Below are 22,972 nucleotides of genomic sequence, written 5' to 3' on the forward strand. Positions count from 1 at the left end.
ATGCTGCTCACTTAACAGCAGCCTCCTCCTTATGATCACAGACAGAACAGGAAGAATCAGCTTAGTTTTAGAACTATTTTATATTATAGACACAATGGAAAATTAGAGAAAACATCACCAAAATTATTTAAGTATGTTTAACATAAAAACTTGATTTAAAGGAAATCTGTCAGCTCCTGGGCCCTACCTGAGGTGGTGACAGTGTGCTGTAGCTGGCAGTCCCACAGTGAGCATAATGCCTTTTTGGTAATGTTCTGTGTAGCGGATTATGTACAATCTTATGTCTCCTACTGTACTAGAGAGTCAAAGAGAGGTTGTTTGTGCCACACTCTGGTATGCATCCTCCTCCTTCTTCATGAATAATCAATGCTGACCGGCCTCCTGCTCGCTCATCTGTCAGCCAGTGTCTCTGATTGCAGATCAGTCCTCTGTAGACAGGTAATGTCTGAAAGAAAGACTCAGGTATAATTGAATCTCTTATCCCAAATGTGTTGTGGCTGTGCTCTAGGGGTAACTCACCTGTCTAGAGACCTGCCAGCAATTCATTTTCTGGTTCGAATCCCCTGATAGAAATAAAGTAGAGGTCTTTTCTTCCCCTCATTATTGTATCATTTTTAAGGCTATGTTCACACACAGTATTTTGCAACTAAAACCAGGAGTGGATTGAGAACACAGAAAGGCTATGTTCTCACACTGTTGAAATTGAGTGGATGGCCGTTATTTAATGGCAAATATTGGACGTTGTTTTAAAATAACAGTAATTATTTGCCATAAATGGCAGCCATCCACTCAATTTTTAACAGTGTGTGAACATAGCCTTTCTGTGTTTTCAATCCACTTCTGGTTTTGGTTGCAAAAAACTGAGTAAAAATACTGTGTGTGTGAACATAGCCTTAAAAATGGTACAATAATGAGGAAAACATAAATAAATAAATAAATATTTCATTCCCATCAGGGGATTTGAACCAGAGAATGAACTGCTGGTAGGTCTATTAGACAGGAGAGTTATCCCTAGACCACAGCTTCAACTATATCTGAGTGTTTCTTTCAGACATAAACTGCCTATACAGGACTGATCTGCAATCAGAGACACTAGCTGACAGCTGAGCGAGCAGGAGGCCGGGCTGCATTTATTATTCATGAAGAGGGAGGGAGGGGAAGGAGTGGAGAGGCGTGCCAGAGTGTGGCATGAACAAATCCCCTTTGAGTCTTCAGTACAGTAGGAGATATGAAATAATGCATAATCCACTGCACAGAAAATTACCAAAAAGCACCATGCTCACTAGGGGACTGCCAACTACAGCACACTGCCAGCACCTTAGATAGGGCCCAAGAGCTGACAGATTCCCTTTAAACAATAAGTTATACAATGGCAAGTTCCCTTTAAGATAGTGTGGGTATATCTTGAAGAGTAGAAAGAAAACTTCTGACAGCATGGCATCCATAAAAGACTTGATGTTTATTAAAGAATCCATATAAAATATAACAAGGTAAGTAGAAAATGTATGACGCTAGAGGAGCGGAGTCTAAGGAACTCGCTGTTTTCCCCAGGGCCTGCTGCAAGGGAGGATTGACTTGCTGCGGGAAACTCCCAGGTCGGTATCCTCAGAGAAGGTCCCCAGTGACCACTGACTAAGGAACTTAGGGAGTACTGGAGTCCAGGACTAGGTCCTCTTCCTCTGTGGTAGAAGGATACAACGTTAGGACAAAGTTCAGACTGAAGCTGAGCTGGAACTGGGAATGGCCTGAGATCCAAATAGCTAGAAGATCTCTAGGAAGTTGCAGCTAGCCAACAACTGAGAATATACTGAGAATATACTCTCAGGAGAACATACCAGAAGACTCCAGAGCCTGTGGGCTGAGCTTATAAATACAGGTGGACAGGAGCATGTCTGCCACCAGAGGGAGCCCAATCCTTTAGGAGGCCAGCTCAGAGCAAGAGAAGCTGCCAGAGAACAAGCAGGCTGAGAGAAAGGGAGATAATCACAGTACAGTGCGACCCAGAGCAGGTAGGGGGTAACGGACACGGACGTGTGCCGTGACAACTACACCACCACCCACCCTGCCCTGCATTTTTGTTCTGCACTAGCTATGGAGCAGTCAGTAGTGTGAATGCGGCTTGCGTTGTATGACTGTTTTTATTTACGTACCCTTCCATCGACCATCTATGTAATATACTGAATCTTCAAACGGTAAAAGCTAGAGGCTATTTTGTAAATCTCTGTAATTTAATCCATACATTAATCCTGACAAAAGCTAAACTGTGCCCAGAGACAACGTGTCCCCGCCGCCGTCGCACAGATCAAACAACCTATTAGCTCCGAGTGCCGAATCTTTCACTAGTCGGTTATCACCAAAATTACATTTTTTACTATGTACTGTGACCCTGAGAAGGTAATAAAATGTTTCTTCCCTTCCTACGGTGCAGTTCTCAGCACTTTTTATACCCTCGATATCTAAACAAAACACAGGAGCGCCAGGATTATTTTATAGTATTTAATAATAACCATTTGGAATTTTTCGGCAGTAAAAAATACAATTCATTTCTCCAAAATAGAAACAAAGTGCTGCAAACCACAACAAGCGGGAAACACTGTCAGAGCTTTGCCTTAAGGTGTAACTGGTGTGCGCACTCAATGGGGGCGGCCATGTTGTGAACAGTTCAGCCACGTGATACAGTCGTCTAACAAAGGGGGAGATTTATCAAACATGGTGTAAAGTAGAACTGTCTTAGTTGCCCTTGGCAACCAATCAGATTCCTCCTTTTATTTTTTAAAGAACTTGAGAGGAATGAAAAGTGGAATCTGATTGGTTGCTGGGGCAACTGAGCCCGTTCTACTTTTCACCAGTTTGATAAATTTCCCCCAAAGTCTCTAGCATCAGAATCCATCAGAATCAGAAGTGCAGATAACTGTTCATATTGTAAATTTGTTACAATTTACAAAAAAATAAAGCCATAATTTTTTTTTCTTTTTAAATGTGATTAATAACACTATGGTGGGAATATTATGTCTTAAAGGAGTCCTCTAAATCAACTAGTGTCAGCAAGTTTGCAATTGAAAACCGAGAAGCTAGATTCTTAATTTGTAATTGCAAACCTCCAATATTTTAGTACTTATCAGCTGCTGTATGTCCTGCAGGAAGTGGTGTATTCTCTCCAGTCTGACACAGTGCTCTCTGCTGCCACCTCTGTTCATGTCAGAAAAAGTCCAGAGCAGGAGAGATTTTCTATAATGATTTGCTGCTGCTCTGGACAGTTCCTGACATGGACAGAGGTGGCAGCAAAGAGCACTGTCAGACTGGAGAGAATACACCACTTCCTGCAGGACATACAGCAGCTGATAAGTATTGGAAGACTGGAGATTTTTTTTTTTTCAATAGAATACATTTATGAATCTATATAACTTAGTTGATTTCAAAACATTTTTTTCCCTGGAGTATCCCTTTAAGGAAAAGCCTTAAGCTGTGTTAGTGTCTTTCTCGGATTACTTGATGCTTAACTGGTGCTCTGCAAAGAAGAGGAGGGGAGGGTAGTCCTAGCATTATACCCTTTCTATATTAATTGATTAAAATGTGAACAGTTTTTTTATGGATACGACATTCTGCATTGCAGTTCACAATATGACCGCCTCCAATGTGAATGAGTGACAGGTTCACTTAAAGCGGCAAATTTTGGTGCACAATTTTCAAAGCCTTTTACATATTACAATAGTGCAAATAAAACAACATACTGATAGTTCATTGAAGTAAATGGATTCACTGACTTCAGCTCAGTACAAAAACATTGTTAAGCAAGAACATACAGAAACCGTCTCCGTACCGGTCAGACGCTTCTTTAGTCTCTATGTAAACATAACACGACACTGTTCCGGGTATCTGGCGTCTCTTTGTTACGGATTACACGTTTTCTATTGCACTGGTTTTAATACATTTGCGTCATTCTGTTTGGCGCTTTGTTAACTCTTTACGTAGACAGTGGCCTGTCCGACCTCTTGGGTCAAAGCGCTTTTCTAAAAGTGCAGACGAGATACAGGACAGTTTGCTTGTTTAAAGCGTAAATGGTAACAATTAGCAGACAAAGGGATCCAATCATCAAAGGGTTAAAAGTCAGTCATTTCTGAAAACTTTTCTGTAATGTAGTCTTGAGTGGAATTGCGGGACTGTTTGGGTTCTGGAACGTTCTCCAGACGCTTAGTATTTGATCCCAGTGTCTGGAGAAGTTGGACGTTGCCCAAAAAAGTCCTGGTCCTAGAATTAGGCTATAATCACACAACATATTTTTATGACTAGAACGGCCGTTGTTTGCACTTAAAACAACGGGCAATCCTGTAATTAAAAAAAAGTGTTGCATTGAAGTCAAGGCAAACAACAGCCATTGTTCACACAGTGTATTGAACAACGTCCGTTGTTCGATAAGACCCTGGAAATAATTGACAAGTTAGTTATTCCCGACCATTCTCCATTGAATTAAAGGCAATATTCACTGCAACAATGGCCTGCGTTTGACACTCAAGACAACGGCTTGAGTGTCAAACAACGGCCGTTGATCATACCTAGTGTGAACATAGCCATAGGCTGTATCCATGTTTTCATGGCAGTCCTAGGAGGGCACCCAACTTCTCCAGACGCCTGGATCAAATCCTAAGCGTTCGGATTCGGAGAACGTTGCAAAACCCAAACAATTCAGCTACTTCGCTCAACACTACAGTACTGCTTACCATACAGATTCTCCTCTAGCTGCTATACTGTGTGACTTAGAGGAGATGTAGGGGGCTGCATATTACTTGCAGCTCTTACGTCTATGTGCAGAGTGGGACATGGAGGGAAGGTACTGAGGGATGAGCAGGAAGGCTACAGGGGGAGAATGAGGAGCTGTGATCCTACTCCTGGCCCTCTATGGTTTCAAATGACCCCGGGGAAGTGACTTATGGTTCACGTTATCGTCTCCTTAGGCTAGATTTACACTGTATTTGTATCGTCCATTGAACGTATCCATTTAAAAGGGGGAAAAAACGGATGGGAAAACAGACGCAGTTGTATGCCGTCCTGCAGCATCATTTTTCATTCACTTACATTATATATACATATTTAAAAAAAAACAACAACGAGCAACAACTGCCATGATTAATAGAAAAGATACATTGCATTGAAGTCAGAGGGAATCCCGGCTGGAGTGTATACACATATACACATACACAGCAGTTTTAAGTGGCGCTATTCAATGAATAGCCATTCAATGAATGTGTCAGTTCACACAATGGAAAGTGCAGCACCGGCCGCACTTTCCATTGTGTGCTATGGCGATTTGGGATGGGGTGCACACTGATGCACCGACATCCCAATTCAACATAAATGTAGTTGCGGGATGATCTTCACGTTGTGTGAACCCGGCTTAAAACAGATACAGAGAAACAAATGCAAAAATGCAGTGTGAACCTAGCCTAATCAATAGAAAACAGAAAAAAATAAACTGTCATACTAATAAAAAATTACAATTCGTCCTGCAGGAAATGTTACGGGCCTTGGAATGGGGGATGATGCAAGTGAAATTGTTTTGTAAAAAATATTGTGCAAAGTAGCAATACAAACGTAAAAGAAAAAAAAACCCTCTAAGATTTGGTATTTTTGTAATTGTATAATAAAGCTCACATATTATTTGTACCCCCAAAGTAAAGGCCATAAAAGTAGGTCGCTAAAAATAATGCTGAAATAGTTTTTTCTTCCCATTGCCCCTCCCCCACATAATAATAATAATAATAATAATAATAATAATAATAATAATAAACATTCAAAACATTTCTATCATATCTATCGAAGTGACTGGCTGGTGTTGGGATCTGGAAGAACAGATGGGTGAGGACTCGGGACCGCCACAATGACAGCAGTGGAGGATGGGTGTCTATACCAGAAGCTGCAACCAGCACGACTTCCTTCACAGCCTGGGAAACAGTATACGGGTTGGGATACATAGGGGACCCAATGTTGCTTACTGGTTCTCCTCTAATGTGGACAGCAGTTGTATAGCAATGAAACATCATACAGCAGAGAAACAGTAGAGGGCACTCACCGCTAAGTGCAACTACTATATTACAAGAGGTATCAGCAAGGCATATCGGAGCAGACGGGGACCCCACACACTTCATTGGAATCGTGAGACTACTGCTTTTTATTCTTTAACCCATATTATGCCCCCAAATTTTTCCATGTTATCTAGTAAGACAACTCCCTGAAAGCGTAACGGTCATTTAAATGTCACTTTTCAGAAATCAGTAAGCGATGTTAAGAAACTCTGTAATAGGTTTTATTAAGCAAGAGTTTCCTTCTGTACTCAAAAAGCTGTTTTGCAGCCTCCCCCCCTCCCCTCACTTCAGAAGAAGCAGGATTTCTGTGTCCATCAGGGTCTATGGAGCGGGGAGAGGTCAAGGTGAATGAGCATTAAGTTCCTAGAGCTGCACTGACCTTTCTGACCTGTGAATCCAGCGCGTTATGTGCTCAGTCTCCAAACTACACAGCTGCTTCTCTGCTCTTCCTGCTGACTCATTCCCCTCAGCCCCTCCCCCCTCCATAGGCTAAAATAGACACAGCAAACCTGTATTTACAGTGATTATCTGTAATATAGTCGGCTTTGCCTTATAATGCACAGTAAGGGGGGGGGCTGCAAAACTACTTTTTGAGTACAGAGGCTTTTTTCCCTAATAAAACCTGTTAGAGGGTTTATTTAAATAGCTTGTACTATTGATTTCTGCAAAAATATTTTAAATGACAGTTACCCTTTAAGGCTGGGTTCACACTATGTATATTTGAGGCTGTATTTGGTCCTCATGTCAGGTCCTCATAGCAACCAAAACCAGCAGTGGATTGAAAACACAGAAAGGATCTGTCCACACAATGGTGAAATTGAGTGGATGGCCGCCATATAAAAGTAAATAACGGCCATTATTTCAATACAACAGCCGTTGTTTTAAAATAACAGCAAATATTTGTCATTAAATGGCGGCCATCCACTCAATTACAACATTATGTGAACAGAGCCTTTCTGTGTTTTCAATCCACTCCTTGTTTTGGTTGCTATACAGCCTTAAACATACAGGCTCAAATATACGTAGTGTGAACATAGCCTAAGTGTGTGTTTACACGTACAGGATCTGCAGCAGATTTGATGCTGTGTTCAGTTATTTTGATCAAATCTGCTGAGGATCCGCTCCATCAAATCTGCTGCGATACGGTACGTGTGAAGCTACCCTTAAGGTAAATTTAGTTATGTCACAACTATATTTTAGGCATAAACTCAATGCTTGTCTACAACTCCAAAATACATGGTCCATCGGAGAAATAGTCCAGAGAAAATAAATACAACAATCCAACCACCTGAATAGAATAATGGACGGGGGCTATTCTGAGTGGATAATCCCTGGGACAAGATGTAACACTGATTTGTACTCCCACTAATCTAGCACTCACTTGAAGCGTCGCCCTGCCTTATAAATACTGCAGCACCCTGCACGGCTACTACAAATTATACGGTATAAGTACAAACCAATGTTAATACTGAAACAGTGATCCTGTGGACGGCCCATCAACGCCTTTACCGCACATATGGATTATCCTAATCCTTGCACAGTGCTGTTTTTTTTTGGCACTCATCAATAGAAAAATAAAAGTAAACTTGGCACAATGCATGGTACAATTCAGGGCACTTTCTATTTAAGTTAGTGATAGCACACCAACAGAATATGCCATCAGTTATAGATTAGTGAGGGTTGGATTGGTACGGCCTAAGGTAACCACTAGGACATAGAGGCTGCATTACAGTAAAGTGAGTAGGACTGATAGTACTGTGTACATTACCTGACCGGGCCCAGTAACTGTAGCTCAGCCCCCCCATTGTAGTGGCCAGGCCTGGTTACTGTAGTTTAGCTCACTGTGTAGTGGCCGGGCCTGGTTACTGTAGTTTAGCTCACTGTGTAGTGGCCGGGCCTGGTTACTGTAGTTTAGCTCACTGTGTAGTGGCCGGGCCTGGTTACTGTAGTTTAGCTCACTGTGTAGTGGCCGGGCCTGGTTACTGTAGCTTAGCTTACTGTTTAGTGGCCGGGCTGGTTACTGTAGCTCAGCCCCCCGTGTAGTGGCAAGGCATGGTAACTGTAGCTAAGCTCACTGTGTAGTGGCCGGGCCTGGTAACTGTAGCTTAGCTTACTGTTTAGTGGCCGGGCTGGTTACTGTAGATCAGCTCACTGTGTAGCGGCCAGGCCTGGTTACTGTAGGTCAGCTCACTGTGTATTGGCCAAGCCTGGTAACTGCAGTTTAGCCCCATGTGCACTGACTCTCATACTGTTTTTTGAGAATGGTGAACACAAATCTGCAGAAATTATTTACAGCAGCAGGCGTCAAACTCAGGCCCTCCAGCTGTTGCAAAACTACAATTCCCATTATGCCTGGACAGCCAAAATTTTATCACAGCATCATTAGTCAAGATATGACCTATTTTAGCTTAAAATTACATTCAAAGGTGGATTTTATTTTTTTAAGCCTAGAGAAACAGCAGTAATGGGAAACACAGCCCCTCTGCTGTCACCAAGGATTGTGTTGGGAACTGCAGGGCTGCTCAAACCCTAGTCCCAACAGTTACATATTCCCAGCACTGCTGTATGTAGATACTGAGTCTTCCCTGATGCCTATACAAATTTCTGTTAGCATTAGAATAGACATGACACTGGGGAAAGCTGTCTGAGTCACTAGTGCTGCAGCCACAGCACCTTGTAGCAGAACAAGCAGTGGATGACAGTTATACTCAGCTCGCTCTGCCAAAGGATGTCCTGCACTTCTCTTTACAGCCATTGTGGCAGCAGAGGGGACTGTGTCATAAAAAAGTTATATTACATTATCAAGTAATAAAGTTTTTGCACCAGAATACCCCTTTAACTATTACTTCACACACGCTTGGATAACATCTGTAAGATCTCTTCCATATGCATTTTACCTGCACAAATAACCTGTAAAACCTATGTCCCATGGAAATTTACCCTTAAAGTGGAGTCTATGCATGGACAGACTGATTGCAGGAGGCTGGGAGCGGCAGTCTAGGAAGATGTCACTGTCTCCATGCCCCCAAAACAGCATGGCTGCCATCACAGATTCCATACATGTTATCACTCAGTTTTCGGACTGCATAGAAACTTTTAAACTTTTTAAAACTTCTTCTCTAGTTTTACTAACAGGATATGTATCTGCCTGACTCAGCTCTGAACTTGACATAAATAGAAACATTCAAAGGGAGATATATATATATATATATATATATATATATATATATATATATTTGGAAAGAATCTGTCTTAAAAGAACCTTAGCAATGTCGGTTTTTGGAAAGCCTGGCAGTGAAGAGTGTAAAATGTGAAGCGAGATAGCGAGACAGCTGCGGCAGATATTGCGATGTCAGACGCGATGCAGATTTCTCAGTTCCACTGTCGATAACGGCCGCTTGCAATTCTTTGCCGGGCAAGAATTGCACTGTGACGCCTCCGTATCCGCGCCCGCAAATGCACAAATGTCATTTTACGCAAGTGGTTCGGTTTTCGGAACAATAAGGACAAAGCGCTAAAAACCGATGGAATAAGACAACCACCCCCCCGACTTACAAAACGTGACAGGTTTATTGGAGACTGAATTTGGCCTCTTTTCTCTCCTCGTTTTTGCAAGACTTGTTGATGTCCATTATCTTCTCGCAGATGTACTTGTTGACTTTGGAGAGCCGCTGTGCAATCTCGTTCTCGTCCATAGTCTCTTGTGCAATTCTGTCGTACACGCATTCTGAATCAAAGAGAAAAGCACGGGAGAGATTACAGGTTACTCCTCAGAAAGAAAAAAGCTGCACAAGACAACCATAAAGGGGTATTCCTCCCATCTTAGGTAATATAGTTAGACTTGTAGGGTGTCAGGATAAAGGGGCACTCTTATCTCAGCTAATATAGACTTGTAGGGTGTCAGGATAAAGGGGTATTCCTCCCATCTTAGTTAGACTTGTAGGGTGTCAGGATAAAGGGGTACTCTCATCCCAGCTAATATAGACTTGTAGGGTGCCAGGATGAAGGGGTATTCCTCCCATCTCAGCTAATACAGTTATACTTGTAGGGTGTCAGGATGAAGGGGTATTCCTCCCATCTCAGCTAATAGTTATACTTGCAGGGTGTCAGGATAAAGGGGTACTCCCATCTCTGCTAATATAGTTAGACTTGTAGGGTGTCAGGATAAAGGGGTATTTCTCCCATCTCCGCTAATATAGTTAGACTTGTAGGGTGTCAGCTTAAAGGGGTACTCCCATATCCGCTAATATAGTTAGACTTGTAGGGTGTCAGGATAAAGGGGTACTCCCATTTCCACTAATACAGTTAGACCTGTAGGGTGTCAGGATAAAGGGGTACTCCCATCTCAGATAATATAGTTAGACTTGTGGGGTTCGTCAAGATAAATATTTTAGCACAAACATTTATTTAAAAAACTTGTCTTCTCCTGATCTGCTGCTCTTTCCCTCCCATTGTTGAAAGCTCATTGTCTAGGTTACCAATCACCACTATACTCTAAAAGCAGAGGTCTGGCTGGTATATACTGTATATAGCTATAATGTAGATGTAAAACAATACAGTGTAGGGCTGGGTGGTATGGCCTAAATATAAAATCTCGATTTTTTTTTTTGACTACTCTCGATTTTAATCACTACACCTTTAAAATCTTCCTGAATGTCTTATCAGTCTAGTTATGGAACGTCATGAGCACAAGCGAGCTATATCTCAGCTTTTATAGATAAATAGAAGATTTATCGTTACCGCGTGGTCCACTCCAGATCTCTGTTAGAGTCAAGCTCCTAATGTAAGTCTATGGAGCCGACTCTTTTTTTTTTCTGACAGAGAATGACAGTGTCATGGAACGGCCGGTCTCTTACGTAGTCTGAACATAGCCTAAGAGTAATATAGAAACTCTTGGTGGACCTGTCATCTTCCCATCTCCTTCCATACCAGACCCCTAGTAAGTACACACGGCCACTAACATCCGCTATTCTGTCCTTCTATTTACTGCTCACTTGTCACAGAAATATCAAGCATGGCCACGAACAAAGAGGGAAATAAGCTATATCTGCTGATCTTATACTACCCCTGATCTATCTGACCTCTATTGAGTTCAGACTGAATATGCAGCTCTCAGATTTTCTTGCCATGACAAATATTTATGAAGAGGGAAAAAAAAATGTTTTTAAATCAACTAGTCAGGAAGTTATATAGATTACAAATAACTTCTATTTAAAAATCTCCAGTCTTCCTGTACTTATCAGCTGCTGTATGTCCTGCAGGAAGTGATCTATTATTTCCACGCTCACACAGTGCTCTCTGCTGCCACCGCTGTCCATGTCAGGAACTGTCCAGAACAGTAGCAAATCCACAAAGAAAACCTCTCGTGCTCTGGAAAGAGGTGGCAACAGAGAGCACTGTGTCAGACTGGAAAGAATACACCACTTCCTGCAGGACATGCAGCAGCTGATACATTTATATAACTTTCTGATATCAGTTCATTTGAAAACAAGGAGTATCCCTTTAATGTTACAAACTTGAATTTAGCATCTTCCCGTTGAGATGGTGGGTGGGGCGACCCTGCAGGTGACATGGGTCGGGGTCATTGGTGGGCTCTGAACATTTCATTCTCCTGCTCAGGAATAACCGGTTAATTTTTCTCATGAACATAATGTGAATGAATAAAGCCGGGATTGAAGATGATGATGATGAGGACAATAGGCACACATGGCCTACCTCTGATAACACTTAGTTTGTGCGGTGACAGTGGAGGTTTGGGACTGGCGTCCTTTTTCTTCTTTGTAGCCACTCCGGTGACGCTCCGGTTTTTGAGGACATCTGTTCCCCAGATCATGACGGCCAGGTTCTTTGTGTACTTGGAATCTCCTTGAGTTGCTTGCAGCTGGTGCCACTTCTCCTCATTCACCCATACGCCGCTCCCAAGATGGACCTATATATAGGGGAGTGGGTTACAAAGGTCGGTTATTAATATTTTGCCTGTATTCAGAAGATAAAATTACATAGTACTGTCATAACATGTAAGGATTAATGGCTGTAAAAGGTCTAAGCTGAGAGATGAAGGGCAGGACACTCCTAAGGGCCAAGCAATCGGAAAACGCCCAATCCACAGCTGATACCATTTTTCAGGCAGGCTTTAAAATTTATTGCTATCGGCCGCACATCTTACTGTGTAAACAGGAGATGAGTAGCCAATAGGAAAGGTAAACTGACAGTACAGATATGTCAGGGTTCTGGGTTATGCATATATCCATACTTTCAGCTTCCAGATCACACATGCAGTGTATACTTACCTCCTGTGCTGCTTATGATCCGGCCTATGGCTCTCCTGTCCTGCTTCACCGACGCTGTATCTTCAGGCCGCGACCTCCTCTGGAATAACTGACAGCCAGAGGGGGCAGGGGTGGCTGCCAGGGAGCGGGACAGGAGAGCCAGAGAGTGGGATGGGAGATAACAAAGCAGCGCAAAAGGTAAGTATGGACTCCACATGTAATTTGGAAATTGAAAGCAAATATATATACATATCTGTGCCGTCAGTGTCCATGGCCACACAAACAATACTGTATGTTTGTGTGGCCCGGACTCTCAATTAATTGTGCCGTATAAAAGGACCCTTAACCACTGGCGGAGGTCCCAGTTTAAGACCTTTCCATTAAGGTAAACACCAGATCACTAGGACCCCCTTTCAGTATGGAGCACGCGGTGGCATCATCCTAATCTATAAAGATATAGGAACAGGAAAGCACTATTAGGGCAAGTGCACAATTAAGGGAATTTTTCACAGTAGGGTACAGGGCAATCCAATCTTGGTTTATGTTGGTGTCCCAGAGGAAAAATCCCTTCAAGGACCACTATTGATGAGACGATATCACACCAGAGGACGTAGACGTAAGTACGTAGGTTCATTTGGTGAATTTCCTTCTTGCAGCGTTGAGTTATATAACTGTAAAGCATCCCTTTACCTTCCCATTCTCCAGAATGTATTTATCCAGGACCGGGGTTGGTGTGGGATAGAAGGAGGATGTGTTGGCCTCTTCATTGCACGGCTTCTGGACGTCCGCTTCATGCTCACACACTTCAGAGTTTTCCATCTTTAATTCCATTGTGAATCCTAGACACAAAGACAACAGTGGTGTATGAGAAAACTCAGCAGTGCAATAAATTGTCTTTGCTATAGAGGTATACAGAAAGATTGGGGTTTCAGGGGTACTTAGCACCCTATTCCACGGGATGATTATCGTTCAGATTATCGTTAAGTCGCTCGATTCTAAGCGATAACCGTTCGGTTGAATAGCAGTTAACGATTAAGAACCGAACGAGAAATTGTTAATCGTTTAATAAGACCTGGACCTATTTTTATCATTGCTTGTTCGCAAATCGTTCGCATTGAATAAGACGTCGTTCGGTCGTTCACAGTAGTGACGAGCGCAATAGCGACAACAAGACAACCGCAAAAACGATCATAAGTAACGATTATCGTTCCATGTAAATGGTTGAACGATTTCAGGTCTTTCAGGACGTTTGGATCGTTTATCGTTAACGATTATGCGAACGATAATCGTCCCGTGGAATAGGGCCCTTACAGAAGGATATGACCAATTTCAGTAAGGGAAACACTAAAAAGCTGTAATAACGTTCAGCAACTTAACAGCGTAAATAACTAACAGAGTAAACAGCACCCAAAAAATGCAAAGCGGAGAGCTAAATGTAATACGGGAGGAACGTGTCTCTGTAAGCAACTGTGATGTCACACTTCTGTATAATTCTTGCCTGCAGGGCCGCTTTATTGCCTTTTTTTTCTAGTGCATGAAAAGTCTATATATTAGGTGGATGAATTAAGACTAAAATTAAGACATAGCTAAAAGTTAATGGAGTTTATCCTGTTCCTGGACAGGGGCATAAATTGTTCATAAACAGCTTTATTTTTAATCAATCCCCCAAATTAGTCCCCTTAAAGGGAACCATTTAGCCCAACTGGGGCTGATTTGGTTCCCTGGAGCACTATATAAAGCTCCTGTGCAGCTCATGGCAGCGGATGCAGCAGCAGCTTTATACCGGAGAAAATTAAGATTAATCCCCGGATGCGCAGCAGGGAGCGGAGCGGGCGGTAGTCACCTGGGCGGCTCTATGCCAGGGAGAGGTGCCAGTAATGGTGCCTGACATGCATCCCCGCCAAGTGCGCTGCAGGAAGAGAACGGTGACTAGACACAGACGTAGAGCCGCCCAGGTTTACTGACTCCCGCCCCTCTCCCTGCCGTGCTCCATTTTTTTTTTTGTATAAAGCCGCACAGGGCTGCACATATACATACAGTGCTCCAGAGAACCAATTCAGCCCAATTGGACTGATTGGTTCCCTTAAAAAAAAAATTACAGAACTATCAATAATTATAATACCAATAAATTAAAGGGGTATTCTGGAGAAAAAAAATCTTTAAAGTGACACTATATCCACCAACCTATCCCCCCAAACTGCAGGGATCATCCATTTGACAAGAGAAAATATTTACCGGTCGTGCCCTTTACAATGCGCCTGGTATCTTGGATAGAGCAAAAAATGAACTTTTATTCTGTAGCAGGCGATTCAAAATGGTGTGGCCTAGAATGTCTGTGCCCCAGGTCTACGTCGCCTCTCCTTTCTTCCTTCCCACCGCCCTACTCATCATTAGGAACGCCCCCAGGCAGCATTTTCCTATTTATTTCTCTTATAAACTGCACCCGTGTCACTACAGCACTGTTTGGACAAGTGATGAATAGAAATCCTGCCTGGGGGCGTTCCTAAGGATGAGGGTGATGAGGAGGAAGAAAGGAGAGGCGTCGCTGACCTGGGGCACAGACAATATAGGCCACACCACTTTGACTCATCTGCTACAGAATAAAAGTTAAGTTTTTGCTCTAACTAAGGCACCAAGCGCATTCTAAATGACTTGACCAGTTCCTGACATGGACAGAGGTGGTAGCAGAGAGCAATGTGTCAGACTGAAAAGAATACACCCCTTCCTGCAGGACATACAGCAGCTCATAAGTACTGGAAGACTGGAGATTTTTTTTTTTTTTTTTTTTTTTTACAAATCTGTATAATTTTCTGACACCACTTGATTTAACAACATATTTTCCTCCAGAGTACCCCTTTAATAACTGTGATCTGACCTGTTAAGAGTGTTAATGCGTAAAGATTGTGAAAAACATGTCCTCCATTTTTCCCCAATAGTCGCACAATGTTGCCGGGTTTATTGATTTACTTGTCAATCATCTCCATCCTGCGGCCCCATAGACTTACAATGGCCCAACAGAACACAGATCACAGAGAGGCGGGGAGTAAATTGCGCCCCCTGCTCCCTCTTCTGATCTGTCAGGGTCTGACTGTTCTCTATGACTGTCATTTTTTTTTGACAGTGCTCATTTAACTACTTCTACAATCCCAGTTAACAAATGGCGGTATCAATGTGACGGCCATGAATTTTTTAGTTATAAAATAAATATGTAAAGGTATCACTGTGCCGAGCGCGGATAAAAACATTCATGCATTTTGCATATAAAAGAAATGTCATCTTTCAATAATGTAAAGAATTAGCTGTGTGAATGCAGATGATAGGCCTTTATTATTTCATCAGAGAAAGGGGACTCTGACCTTCATTTGTTCCGGAAATGTCTGTATTTTCAGGTCCTATTGCAACCGGAGATGAACCGTGAATTCCATTCGATCTGTAATTCCACGGAGAGACTAGAAAACAAACGTAAAACGCTATGAGATCAGGATGACCAGGTACAGCCACTGAGACATTGAGATTTTACCTCTACATTAACTATGACTATTTTCCCAAATAAAGTCAATTTAAAGGGGTATTCCACTCAAACTTAACTTTCAATATGTTGCTGCCCATGGTGAGACTAACAATTCCTTCCATACTTGTTATTATCTATTCAGTCTCCTTCTCCCAGTTCTCAGCTGCTGCCTTCTGCTAAAGACACAAAAATCTGTGTATGAGTTTTATCTCGGTCTTCCCCCTCTTCCCCCCTCCCTTCTTAGACAGCTGATGTAAACAGTCCCTGGCAGGCTTTATCTGCAATATTGTAGCTTCTTTGTAATGCTGGAAAGGGTTGATCACAGCAAGTTCATTAGAACTTGACCTCAGAATAACCCTCACAGCATTACAAAGAAGCTACAAAGTTGCAGATAAAGCCTGTCAGGGACCTGTTTACATCAGCTTTCTCAGAAGGGAGGGGGGAGGAGGGGGAGACAGAGATAAAAGCTCACACACAGATTTTTGTGCTTTCAGCACTGGAGGAAGGAGACTGAATAGATAATAACAAGTATGGAAGGAATTGTTAGTCTCACCATAGGCAGCAACAAATCAAAAGTTATGTTTGAGTTGAATACCCCTTTAAAGGGGTTGTCTTCCATTTACCGCCCCTTTGTGTTACAAGGTATCTCTATTCTCTAGCTCATGAAAGTCATAAATGTGGACATCCTCTCTATTCGGGTACACAGTCATGGCCGGCGTTAGGGGGGGGCAAGCAGGGCAAATGCCCAGGGCCCCCATCCCCCAGGGGCCCCCTAACGCAGTTCCAGCAGGAGAGGAGAGCACAGACAGCGTCCTGCAGCGTCTGGCAGTGATCCCCGGCTGCTGCTATCAGGGGTCACGCAGAGGCTGCAGGACGCTGGGCTGGTGTCTGCTCCGTGTGTGTAGCTCCCCCTCCCCCTCCCTCCAGCTCCTCTCTGCACGTGACTTCCTGCTCTGGTGTGGAGCTGTCGGGACGATGGAGGAGAGGGCTGCCGGGTGAGGATGACAGCCTGCTGCTGCTGCATGGTACATGAGGGGGATGTACCACTACACCCAGCATGCTAGAGGGGGTAAGTATTGTACATGTAGTGTGTAATGTGTATGAATGTAGGTGTATAATGCATGAATGTAGTGTGTGTTACATGTCCTGTGTATAGTGTGTGGACTGGATGGTTTGTATCTGTATAATTTGTTTTCATGGATGTGTGTGTGTGTGTGTGTGTGTGTGTGTATATATATATATATATATATATATATATATATATATATATATATATATATATATAATGGTGTGTGTGTGTGTATATATATATATATATAGCTGTGTGTGTATATATATATATATATATATATATATATATATATAGCTGTTTGTGATTGGGTGAATAAATCCTCACTATACACTACTGGAGTGCCGTCCTCGTGTTCAATTTTATATATATATATATATATATATATATATATATATATAATGGTGTGTGTGTATATATATATATATTATATATATATATATATATATAAAATGGTGTGTGTGTGTATATATATATATATATATATATATATAATGGTGTGTATATATATATATATATATATATATATATATATAATGGTGTGTGTGTATTAGCACTGCTGACTCCAAGTGTTGAGGTGAATAGACTGTATATAGGAGCTGCAGCCATTCTCTGGCCTCATCAGTCCTATGTAATTGCTGCAGGTGACCACTGAGGCCGCTGATTGGCTGCAGCTCCTATGTATATAAGGCAATACGGTGAGAAAAAAAAATAAGGTGGTATTCAGTCCTTAGGTGGTGGTCACTGTATGGCGGTAATATTGGTCTGTATATAGAGTCATTATGTGGCGGTCACTCTTTGGCATTAATATTGCTCTGTATATAGTGTATATATAGTCATTACTGCCATAGATTGACTACCACATAATGACACTATATACAGACGAATATTACCGCCATACAGTGACCACCACATAATGACTATATACACTATATACAGACCAATAGTACAGCCATAGAGTGATCGCCACATAATATTGGTCTGGATACAGAGTCATTATGCAGTGGTCAATCTATGGCGGTAATATTGGTCTGTATATAGTGTGTATATAGAGTTATGTGGCGGTCACTCTATGGCGGTAATATTGGTCTGTATATAGTGTGTATATAGAGTTATGTGGCGGACACTCTATGGCGGTAATATTGGTCTGTATATAGTGTGTATATAGAGTTATGTGGTGGTCACTGTATGGCAGTAATATTGGTCTGTATATAGAGTTATTATGTGGTGGTCACTCTATGGCGGTAATATTGGTCTGTATATAGTGTGTATATAGAGTTATGTGGTGGTCACTGTATGGCAGTAATATTGGTCTGTATATAGAGTTATTATGTGGTGGTCAGTCTATGGCGGTAATATTGGTCTGTATATAGAGCCATTATGCGGTGGTCACTCTTTGGCAATAATATTGGTCTGTATAAAGTGTCATTATGCAGTGGTCACTCTTTGGCAATAATATTGGTCTGTATAAAGTGTCATTATGTGGTGGCCACTCTTTGGCATTAATATTGGTCGGTATATAGTGTATATATAGTGATTACTGCCATAGATTGACCACCACATAATGATATTGCCAAATTGCCGCCATACAGTGACCACCACATAATGACTCTATATATAAACTATATACAGACCAAAAGTACAGCCATAGAGTTACAGACACATAATATTGGTCTGTATACAGTGTATATAGAGTCATTCATTATACAGTGGTCAGTCTATAGCGGTAATATTGGTCTGTATATAGTGTATATAAAGAGTCATGCGGTGGTCACTCTATGGCGGTAATATTGGTCTGTATATAGTGTATATAAAGTCATTATGGGGCGGTCACTTTATGGTGGTAATATTGGCCTATATATAGTGTGTTTTCTTCAATAACGGTATGGAGGTAATATTTGGTCCTGATTATAGTGATTTTTTTATTTTATTTTTTTAATGCAATTCATATAAATAGTTCTTGTGTTTACACCACTAGCGGCAGTCCTGGCATGTAGTGGCAGTCCCATAATGTAGCGGCAGTCCCAGAATGTAGCGGCAGTCCCATAATGTAGGGGCAGTCCCATAATGTAGGGGCAGTCCCGGCATGTAGCGGCAGTCCCGGCATGTAGCGGCAGTCCTGACATGTAGCGGCAGTCCTGACATGTAGCGGCAGTCCCGACATGTAGCGGCAGACCCATAATGTAGCTGCAGTCCTGACATGTAGCGGCAGTCCTGGCATATAGCGGCAGTCCCGGCATGTAACCTTCTGAACTGAGTAAGGGCCCTAATACATGGAGCGAAAATTGTCCGAATCAGGACGCTATCGCTCTGAGAGGACACTGGGGAACATAATCAGGTAGTATATATCACATACAAGGCCTGAGGACACCGTGGGACCTTAATCAGGTAGTATATATCTTTATTGTTTACTATATACAGCAAGGATTGCACACACATCACTAATGATATACTGTATATATACACATAGGGGGGGAAATTTATCAAACATGGTGTAAAATGAAACTGGCTCAGTTGCCCCTAGCAACCAATCAGATTCCACCTTTCATTACTCACATTCTAAGTAGGTGGAATCTGATTGGTTGCTAGGGGCAACTGAGCCAATTCTTCTTTACACCAGTTTGATAAATCTCCTCCATAGCTTTTGCTGCATCATAAAAGAGCCATGTAGTAGGCTCTCTAAGCGAGCTCCATTCTACCAGATTGGCGCTCGCTTCTGCGGAATATCAGGCCGTGTAATACGGCCTTAAAAGTGGCCGTACACTTCCAATAACTGCTGGCTGAACAATCCTTCAGCTGACAATTATCTGTCCCATCTGGTCCCGTCCTCCCCATACACAGAAATTTGGCACATCTGAGTGTTCCTGTGTTCTCTATGAGAGGGGAAAGCCATAGCCATACAGATCTGATGCCGGCTTATCTCTCTGAGAACAAAGAGGTTGGGCGTTGATTTTCCATCAAGCTCGACCCCCTATGTCCACTGATATCATCTGTCAGAGGACTGTCCAGAGAGCCCCATACACCTTACGCTGATGGCCGAACCCACCAGGAGCAACAGGTACCACCAACAAAAGAGTAACATGTATGGGGACCTTAAATTGTTGCTAAAATATTTCAGCATTTGGGGCCCCACCTTTAACTTTGCCCAGGGCCACATCTAGTCTAAAACCGGCCCTGTACACAGTTACATAAATTGTATATCCTAATAATCCTAAGTTATGAGCTTCGCCTCTTCCTTGCCGTTTATGACCTTTTAGCATCAAAATCCTACGGGAAACCAACGGCAGAGAATGGCATGAAAGTAAAATAGGTTCCTGTAATTTTTATTATCTGAATATAACACTGGGTGACTACAGTTAGGCTATTACAGTCAAAGGGACCCATTCTTGTCCGTGCAAACATACTATTTATTGAAAGTGCATCTAAAGCCTTCTGAGCAGAGTTAACACTGCCTAATGTTTGGATAAACTAAAGGGGTATTCCACTCAAACATAACTTTTGATATGTTGCTGCCCATAGTGAGACTAACAATTCTTTATATACTTGTTATTATCTATTCAGTCTCCTTCTCCCAGCTCTCTGCTGCTGCTTTCTGCCGAAGACACAAAAATCTGTGTCTCCCCCTCCCTTCTGAGACAGCTGATGTAAACAAGTCCCTGTCTGGCTTTATCTGCAACTTTGTGTTTTCTGCAGAAAGCAGCAGCTGAGAACTAGGGGGAAGGAGAACAAATAGATAATAATGAATTGCTAGTCTCACCACGGGCAGCAACATATCAAAAGTTTTGAATGTTTCAGTGGAATACCCCTTTAATGCTCACATAGATTACATTATATTTCCCATACCAGGCTTCCGTTTTTATAAGATTTTAGTATCAGTGAGATCACAACGATCGGACTGATTAATAAGCAGAACCAATAGATCCAATGGTTAAGACCATTTCCCACGGCAATCTAACATTAGAAGTGAAGACATAAAACAAAAAAAAGAAGTAAAAGTAGTAAATAAGATATTTTCCACTTCAAGTTAAAAACAAGTGGAATCAAAGATCGCCCCTCTCTGCAGACAAGGAAATATTTTAATGAATCTTTTCTTTTTTTTTTCTTCATATTTTTATGAGCGACCACTTCTCCTTCAGAAGTGCGGCAGCAGGTACATCAAAGCCTACGAAGGAAGTTGGGCCCCGAGCGGCCGCAGATTTCATCTGATTAGATGTTAAAGTTGATAAAGCCGGAGTTATAAGTTACACGAATCCTCAGGAAAATAATTGTAATTAGAGAAGCGTCGCTCTCAGTCAGCGGCCTGTGAAATCCAGAGGACTGACGCCGAAATTGGCGTGAACCCTGTCACTAACGAAAGAGAAATCATTTAGACGCCATAGAAATGAAATCACTCGATGGAGAAACGGAGATGGCGCTTTATGCTAATTTCTTTAGCTAAGGTCCTTTTCAGCCTTAAAAATCTAGTAGTCTCATAAACTTAAAGTGTCACTGTTGTTTAATTTTAATTTTTTTTGCAAAAATCAATAGTACAGGCGATTTTAAGAAACTTTGTAATTGGGTTTATTAGCCGGAAAATGCATTTTTATCATGAAAAAGCAGTTTAAAGCTCTCCCCGTCTTCATGGTTCTCTTATGGAGAGCGGAAGGCTGGAGGGAGATGAGGCACCAAAACAGGACAACAAAGAGTTAATTTACAGCTACATCACTGGACTATCTCCTCTGAAGTCAGCACTGACCTCTGAATACCGGCTTTCATACAGGTCCCGCTGTGTAATCCTTTGATGTTCTCTGCTCTCTGCTGGTGACTAATCTACTGATGTAAACAAGAGGTTATTTCCTAAAAATGAACAGTGAATGAGAGAGAGGGGGGGGCTGGGGAAAGTCTTTTTGAATGCAGATAATGGCATATTTGCTTAATAAACCCAATTACAAAGTTTCCAAAAATCACCTGGACTATTGGGAAAAGAAAAAAAAAAAAACGACAGTCACACTTTTGCAGTATGGGTGCCTTGAAGGGACATAGATCTTATAAATTCTATTTCCAATTACAGACAGGTGAAGTGAGCAACATGGATTATGTGGTGACAATGACTCCTATCAAAGGGTGCAAAATCCAAGTACATTTCCGCACGCATTGAGGTCTATAGGCCATAGACACCCTTCAGTCACTTTTCAGGGAAAAGCTGGAAAAATAGAACAGGTCCTATTTTTGCATTTTCAAGTGAGTCCATAGAAGTCTATGGGTGTATCCAGAATTCCGGACAGCTACTGATGCCCATTAGGGTCCTTCTTCGCAGTACAATGTACCGCAGTATCACTGAGATCGGCGCTCGATTGCAGTGCCTTTACAAGGCAGGACTAATCGCATGGCCGGGCTGCATGAACAATCCCTGTATCGCTTGTGTGGCCATTTGAATATCACCATTGTTATCTGCTGCACATCCCGTTTACACAGATTTGCGGATTATGATGATTTTTACTGCCCGACAAAAGATCAAATCAGCCGACGAGCTGCGTTTTCTCGCTATTCAACTGATCGCTGGTGTGATTACGTGGGCCGATCATCGGCTGATATTCCTACAGGAATGAGTGGTAGCAATAATTGGCCTGTGTGAAAGGCCTCGAGATTTTGCAACTACTTTTAATTTGCACAATTCTTCCCTTCCGTTGCTGTGCCCAGTGCTCTATTCCTCTTGTTTACTGCTTGTTGTCTATGTTACCGACCACCACTGTCCGGTCTGTGAGCGGCGGCGCGGCTGCTGATGTCACTCGATGGCCTGGACCTTGGCTGATGAGAACTCTCGGCCAGCTTCTGTGTCTTTCTCTAGCCGGTTTCGGCTTCCTTATTCCTGAGAGTAGATTACTGTATATCAGGAATTCTTGGAGAAGATTGTGAACATTTTTTAAAAAAATTCCTCACAACCTCCATTGATTGTTTGGCATGAGAAGGCTATTATACGACACGCTGTTACTTCTCTCTGATGATAACACAGGATTTAACATTTTCAGAAGGGTTTTACTAACTTGAAAAGAAACAATAGTCT

General features: G+C 42.1%; 1 protein-coding gene across 1 annotated transcript in view; it reads right to left on the reverse strand.

The window, feature by feature from the left end:
* Nucleotides 1–9,631: 9,631 nt before the first annotated feature.
* BEND5 (BEN domain containing 5) overlaps nucleotides 9,632–22,972 on the reverse strand; it is a 30,459-nt gene continuing 17,118 nt past the window's right edge. Inside the window, exons 4-7 of the mRNA XM_069981577.1 lie at nucleotides 15,706–15,798; nucleotides 13,040–13,188; nucleotides 11,796–12,009; nucleotides 9,632–9,807 (exon numbers count right to left, since the gene is read on the reverse strand). Of these exons, the coding sequence (XP_069837678.1) occupies nucleotides 9,650–9,807; nucleotides 11,796–12,009; nucleotides 13,040–13,188; nucleotides 15,706–15,798 (614 nt within the window). The 3' untranslated portion in view covers nucleotides 9,632–9,649. The remainder of the gene's footprint in view (nucleotides 9,808–11,795; nucleotides 12,010–13,039; nucleotides 13,189–15,705; nucleotides 15,799–22,972) is intronic.

Source organism: Dendropsophus ebraccatus, chromosome 8, assembly GCF_027789765.1.
Source record: "Dendropsophus ebraccatus isolate aDenEbr1 chromosome 8, aDenEbr1.pat, whole genome shotgun sequence".
Classification (NCBI taxonomy): domain Eukaryota; kingdom Metazoa; phylum Chordata; class Amphibia; order Anura; family Hylidae; genus Dendropsophus; species Dendropsophus ebraccatus.